At 41.4% G+C, this 7485-nt stretch overlaps 1 protein-coding gene across 1 annotated transcript; it reads left to right on the forward strand.

The window, feature by feature from the left end:
- Positions 1-1704: 1704 nt before the first annotated feature.
- On the forward strand, positions 1705-6395 carry CHMP1B (charged multivesicular body protein 1B; the record flags this gene model as incomplete). The annotated part of the gene is made up of 7 exons (XM_010147780.1): positions 1705-1802; positions 2488-2634; positions 3073-3141; positions 3512-3619; positions 4573-4616; positions 5137-5209; positions 6207-6395. Coding segments are annotated over 7 exons (584 nt in total), but the record flags the coding sequence as incomplete, so codon positions are not given.
- Positions 6396-7485: the final 1090 nt, after the last annotated feature.

Here is a 7485-nt window from a genome sequence, read left to right on the forward strand (position 1 = left end):
GAGCGATTGTAATGTCAAAGGTAAATGCCCCAAGTGAGTAACTGAGGAAGTTATTTCAAAATAAACTGCTCTGAAATGCTGTTTCAGTGCAATCGGTGTAAATATGACGTCATGTTTTACTTGGTTGGCCTGGTCTCTGATTTGAAGTATACTTGAATGAACAACCTAAAGGTATTTTCCTCATCAGTAAATTACCTAATCTTTGATTGTAATGTCAAAGGTAAATGCCCCAAGTGAGTAACTGAGGAAGTTATTTCAAAATAAACTGCTCTGAAATGCTGTTTCAGTGCAATCGGTGTAAATATGACGTCATGTTTTACTTGGTTGGCCTGGTCTCTGATTTGAAGTATACTTGAATGAACAACCTAAAGGTATTTTCCTCATCAGTAAATTACCTAATCTTTGTCTCAGTGCAAGAAACTCACTGCTGGTGAAAGGGATAGTGACCTGGGTTTTAAAGCAAAGAAATGTAAATACAAGCATTGGTTTTAGTGTTAGCAGTAGCTACCTTAACAGATATCCTGGTTGTATAGGCACAGCTGTTAGCTTTTTTGTAGCCTGCTTGTGATGCTGATAGGGTAACAAATACATCTGTGGGCTTCCTAATGTCTTCAGGCTGCTGTCAGAGCTCTAAGATGCACGGCTGGACTTCAAAGGGAAAAAAACCAAACGCAGTTCTGGAATAATTTATATACTTGAAATATTAAAGAAACTTCAAGTACCTCATAGTGTTTAGCTTTATGTGTTTCCACTTAACTGGTAAGCATCTCAGTACTTGATGCGTCTTCCTCTTGGGGTATCAAAAGGTGGCATGAAAGAAGCCTATAAAGCTTTGTATGTCCATTTTGTTTGAGAGAGACTGATATTACCTGGAAGCTTTCACCAACAGTATTTTAAGAGTATGGTTTTTAATTGTTATTTTTACAGCATTCATTATGTCAGTAACACTGTAATGCAGTCATTCTAAGGCACTATGGAGGCTTGTTGTCTTAGTGTTTAAGCTTAAGCAGGACTTGAACTTTTTCAAAAGAAAGGTTTCCCTTGCTGACTGAAGTGTTCTTTCCCCAAAAGTCAGATGACAGAGCTGTCAGGGACCCCAGAATCGCTCACATGACCTGCGGCTGGGTGGCTGCACTGTAAAGGAGCCGTGTGAGCGATTTAAATCTGAGACCTGCTGTGGCTCAAAAGGGCAGCCCTGCCTCCTGGTCAGTACTTGGGCATGGTCAGCCAAGCAGTTTGCTATTACGCTGTTGATTTGTCTGTTGCTCCTCGGTGGCTCTTTATTTTTTTCAGACAGGGAGGTTCCAGGCAGGCCAGTGAACTGCACTTCCATTTTGGTGGGAGTCCAGGGTGTGAGTAAAAGGTAGCTGGCAGCATCAGAGTTTCAGTTCTCTTGGGGGATGTTTGGTTTGTTGTATTTCTCAGTAGATTTGATGTTAAGTAGAGCCAGTTTGGGGTCTGAACCTATTTTTTTTTATGGTCTTACATTTTATAACCCAGATGATAAATGGCATTATAACTGTGAAGCAGCTTGGTAGGTCTCCTTATTGTGTGAATTTCAAGGGCTGGCTTAAATAACATTTTCTAAGTTTTAATATCACTAACGGGGAAACACAGTATACACTAGGTTGGGTGGCAGTTGAGACAGGAGAGCAAACAATGAAAGGATCGGTCCTGTTCTTGAATCCTTAACTTGCACTGCAGAACACCTCTTTAATTTGAAGTTTGCTGCAAAGGAACTCAACAGGAACTCAAAAAAATGTGACAAAGAAGAAAAGGCTGAGAAAGCTAAAATTAAGAAGGTAAGCAGTGAGTCAAGCTCTTTAGGTCTGTCGTTTATATATTGCAGCAGGGAAATGTCTGGTGTTTTTACCATTTTCCTGGTATGCATGCTAATAATGTTGTGATAGATGCCTGTGATTTAAAATATATGACTACAAATCTTCCCATACTTATTAATAAATGTGAGGATACATTCTTGTGTGTCCCCTTGTACCGCTGATGGCATTGAAGATTCTTGTATGTATTTTGTTAGAGGCTGTTCTCAAAGTTAAAAATACTTAAGCCCTTTTAATACAAGTTGATAAACATTATGAGGAGGAACTTCAAAATGGCTTTGGGTCCTTAAAGTAGTAAAGAAAGAGGCTGAATTTATTTGCCTGTATCTTTGTCTCTGAAATACAACCATACCAACTATATCTGTGATGGGTTTTGGTACTGACAACATTTTTAGGAATGAGAAAATTAAGTTTCTGTAGAACCTCGTAATTGAAGTGCATGCTAGGTACCTTCCTTGGAAAGAAGTTAGGGCTTCATGTCTTGAAAAAGGTTGAGAACTGTTGGGGGAGGAGAGAGGGGGGTTTATTTTCTCCTTTAATAGAAAAGATACTGTGATGAGTTGATGCTTATTTCAAAAATGAAATAGGCTATTCAGAAATCATGGCAGGGGTTGGGTTTTGTGTGTGGTGGCTGTTTTATTTTCAACAGGCAATTCAGAAGGGTAACATGGAAGTCGCACGAATACATGCGGAAAATGCGATCCGCCAGAAGAACCAAGCCATCAATTTCTTGCGCATGAGTGCCAGGGTCGATGCTGTAGCAGCCAGAGTTCAGACCGCAGTAACAATGGGCAAGGTAAGTCTGTTTTCACTAATCTGTTGCAAAGATGAGACTTCTGATCATCTTAGAAACGACTTAATTCTGACTATAATGAGCTGAAAAGGTTCAGTTTTGGTTTCAGATGTAGCCAGCAGTAAATCAGGACTGGAGTCCCCCTGGCAGCTGCTTTTTAGAAGTAGATTTCTGTTTTGTAGCTGGTAATTTCTGTTAGCTGTTAACTGTTCATCCTCCTGAGGATGCAGTGTGTTTTGCTGGTTAAGAGTCTTTTACAAAGACATTGCTCCACTTCCAAATACATGAAGTCATGGTGTAGGACATGTGATGCCAAAATCTTTTTTAGCTCTACTGTACCACTTTTCAGCCAGAGAGTTTATTCTGGCGTGTGATCTGTGAGCTTGGTAAGAAACTGCTCCTTTTACTTTCTTTGTAATCATTTGCTTTACCTCATTTCAGGTAACAAAGTCGATGGCAGGGGTGGTTAAGTCTATGGATGCCACGCTGAAGAGCATGAACTTGGAAAAGGTAAATAGACTGACTTTTCTTGGAAGTGCACATCAAAAGCAGGAAGGGCAGTGGGCACCCTTTGCAAAAAGGGACGTTCCAGTCAAGAGAAAAGGTTTTGCATGAGGTTGGTAGATCCTGAATCAGGTTGCCCAGTGTGGTTGTGAAGTCCTTGTAAATGGAGATGCTCAGAACTTGGCTGGGCAGGGCCCTGACCAACCTGCTTGAGGTGTTAGATCAGCTTTAGAGTTGATGCTGGTAGGGGGAATGAGCTCATGTTCTCCAGAGGCTGCTTGCAGCCTTCACTGTAGTGTGATTCTGGTTTTGCCAGTTCAGGTGTATTTCTCTTCCGTTATCTGCAGGTCATTGATTTGATTCATATTTTTAATAGATATCTGCACTAATGGATAAATTTGAGCATCAGTTTGAAACACTAGATGTTCAGACACAACAGATGGAAGACACGATGAGCAACACTACTACGCTAACAACGCCACAAGTAAGAACAGTAATTCTTTCTTTAAAAAAAAATGATCTTATGTGTCTAAACTGTGTGGACGTGTCTGATGCTGCCTGCTTTGAGGCATAGCAATGGGAGCCTTTTCACTTTTGCTTTGTGGTGAAGAGACCATTTCAAATTACAGTCAGGAGTACAGAGGATCACATAAATGTATTTCAGTCTATTTCACTGTTGCATAGCAGGCTTTATTTCGTATTATATCTGGAAAACTTTAACCTTCCTACTGTATAAGCAGTATTTTGATGAGTTCTTAATGAACTTTTGAACCAGAAGATACTGCAGCATTAATTATCACAGCATAACAGTGGTTCTAACTCACTGATACTAACGAAATTACATTAGTCACCAGCAAATCAGCAGTAGTATGTGCAGCGGAGAGGTGGTAATTACCTACTTTCAGTGTATGGACATATGTTTACTAAAATAAATTCTTAAACAGTGCTTTACATAGTTAAGAATTCCTAGAACCTTGTGCTGTTTCAGAGAGAGTTAAGTGGGCTATCCCAACGAAAGTTTTCTCAGGGAGAAATTTACTGAAGATAGTGCTTTGTAAATAAAATAAACCTAAATCCAAATCCAACGACCCAAATCTATTGGAGATGGGCTTTTTTTCCATGTTGTGCGAAGCAGTTTTTCAGTAGCTAGTAATCAGCAGTGGATAACACTTCAAATACTCGAGTGTACGTTTGGGTTTTTTCCAGCAAAGTTGGATTCTTCTGCGGCGTTACCTCAGAAGCTTAGGTTCAGCGAATGGGCCTCTGCTCAGCATTTTTGAGTTCGTACAGGGCCCTCTGGTGGCTAAGCGCAATAATGTTCTGTGAAAGACATTTAAATCGGTTTGGTTTAAAATAATTTCTGTTCTCTCAAGTTCTGACAGAAGAGTTTGTATAAACTGCAACACGCAGCCATCAGTTTTGTTTTCTTTACCCTAGAACCAAGTGGATATGCTTCTACAGGAAATGGCAGATGAAGCAGGGTAGGTAAAATTTTGAGTGACTGTTTCTAGACTAAACCTTGGTTCCAGCAGCCCTTCCTGGTTAACCTTAGGCCAGATGCCCTTGTTCTGTAGGTGTTTCTCTTGGAAGCAGAGAAGTATCACCATTTTCCTTTCACCTCTGAGTATAATTCTCCTAATAGTTTAGTTGCCAGTGTTTGCACTCAAAGCTGCTGTGACTGTCAGGGTGCTGGGGTGGATGTGGGTGTACAGGAGCCTAAAAACGTGTTGCTTGTCATGTCAGGATAGCATTTATTATTTACTTGGGTTGGCTTTGGCCTTAGCAGTCCTTGCGGTGTTTCTCCACACTTTCCCTCTTTTCTCCCCTCTGCCCGCATTAAAACTTGCTGTAGTTCTGCTCTCACGAGCTAGACACTGCGAACAGGGCATCGTGACATATTTGGGGTATTTTTTTTTTTTATTTGCTCGGCTTGTCAGTTATTGTGCTTTTTCCTTAAACCAGGTATGCCTGACTGTTTTCTCTTTCATTTTCTCCTATTAGTCTTGATCTGAACATGGAACTACCTCAAGGACAGACGGGTTCTGTTGGTACAAGCGTTGCCTCAGCAGAACAGGTAAAACCGATTCAGTTGAAATCGGTGGTTCTAGAGAAATGTGATATGAGAATTAATGCTTCCACTCAGTCAAAACAGGCTTGCTAAATTGTAATTAGATTTTAGCTGTCCAAAAGAGAGAGTGTGTAGTTAAGAGTCTTGTCATCAAAATATTTTTAACAATACATTTGTCTGCTTAGTACATCCAGGAAGCTTCAGTGTTTCGGATGTGTTTGTTTCATAGTGTTCCAAGCAGTTGACTCTCCTACCTACTCCAGATGTAATGAATCCAGCCATCTCCCCTAGCATACAGCAGGCCTTTTTTCCCTTTCATGTGTGGAAGGTCTTACAGGACTGGTGTGAAGGATTCCCTGTTTGCTCTAGACGGGCAGCTTAGAATTTCTTGGGCATGGGCAGATCCTGATGTCAAGGTTGCACAGATTATTTGGCAAGTTGCTTTTCCCATTCTAGGGGAATATATTTGAGGGAGTGGAAAGAGAACAGTTTGTCTGTCATCCTATCTTTGTGAAGCAAGCTTTAGGGAGCCTCATCTTAGCTGAACAATGTTTGGAAGCCCCAGGTATTCCACATTCTTTGAAAAGTTCAGTTTCCCCTTGTACCAGGCCCTCTAAAACACAGACCTGCTGCTGTCTTGCTGTACTAGTTCAGTCAGATAGCAGCCTTGCTCGGTCAAGGATGCAGTTCGGTAGGAGCTGATGTGCACTTGCTAAGATGATATATAAGAAAAAAAACAACCCAAAACAAGCCAACCCCATCTCTGCTTTCTGTGTACTAAATTCCTTCCTGGGTATCCACTGCTGGAGGGCAGGTAGCTGTACGGACCTCTGGTCTCACCTGGTACAGCCGTCCTGGTGGTCTTAAGCAAATCTTGTTAACACTTGTACGTGAGAGAATTTCATATTTTCTGGACGTGAGAGTGCTTGGCTGTTGCAGAAATTCGGAAAATTAATTTTCTTATTGCTGATAGCTGTTTTCTGTGTGTTTTCCGATTCTGCAGGACGAGCTGTCACAGAGACTGGCCCGCCTACGTGATCAAGTTTAAGTTAAACAAAGCTGCAGTTCTTTGTACATGCTTTCACAGTACCCTTTCTGTAACTACCCCTTCACTACACTAGAAAGGCCTATACAGTATGGCTTGGGTGTTTGGATATTTGTAATATAGGGTACTTCACTCCTAGCTTGCTGCTCTTTCTAAATACATTATGTAACCCAAAAATATCAGCTCTCTAATGTCCTTTTCTGTACATTTTGAAGTCGATATATTTTTCGCAAGTGTTTTTCATAAAATCAAGTTGATGCTCTCTCAGCTGGTAATGTTGGTACATTCTAGCTACAAGTAAAGCAGAGTGTCAGTGATATATTTTAAATTATGAAGTGATTTTTTTAAATTAGGAGAACTGTTTATGGTTGGAGAACTGATGTATGCAGTTCAGACGATTGTTGTAGATAACTTTCTTACACGGCCAAACTCCTGGAACACGCAGAGGTGGACAGCGTGGACTTCATGGAAAATAGGCTCGTTCAAACAAAATAAGTGGACTTCAGTCTAGGTTTTTTAGTCTTTTAAAACTGGGGTAATTGCACTGAGATTAGTCGCTCAGTTAAAAAATGAGTTACCAACCGCTGTTTTCACATAATGGGGAACTTGTACGGTGTCACCACTTTAGTACAGGAGGAATAAAAGCTATTTTTCAGCTCTCTGTCAGCTCTGTCGAGTGTTGCAGCTCCCGTGCTGTTCAATGGCGAGTGCTCCAGCTTCTCTGTTTTCTTTCCTCCTCAGTAGCCTGGGGTGCAGCCAGTCATGCCAGTCGCCTCCGTTAACACCTAGTTCCTGTTAACAGGGAGCTCATGCTATCCATTGGTTTTAGGTCCAGGCTGAGAAGCCTTACACCAAGTAACTGAAATCTGCTTTTCTCCATTCCTTCTTACCCTGGCTTTGCTTTTAATCTAGTCACTTTTTTATACGTGAGGGCAAATCTTGCGATCGTGTTCCACGCTTCAGTGTTCTGCCATATATGGGAAATACAGAAGTGCCCTTTCTCAGGCTGAGATCTTCACGCTCCTTCATGAGTCAAGGTCCCGGCCATGTCTTCTCCAGCCGGGACGCTCCCTCAGGTCAGCTCTTCCTCCTCTGCCCTCACAACAGGTGAGTAGTAGCCAACAGCAGAGGCCAGCTGAGTCTCAGGAGCTGCTGGGTGTGCGCATCAGTTACCTGGCACTGGCATCTTTAAGCTACTTTATCTTTTAAGGTGTAATACTGCTCTCTGCAGATAAAA

Source organism: Eurypyga helias, unplaced genomic scaffold (genome assembly GCF_000690775.1).
Source record: "Eurypyga helias isolate BGI_N326 unplaced genomic scaffold, ASM69077v1 scaffold24222, whole genome shotgun sequence".
NCBI lineage: Eukaryota > Metazoa > Chordata > Aves > Eurypygiformes > Eurypygidae > Eurypyga > Eurypyga helias.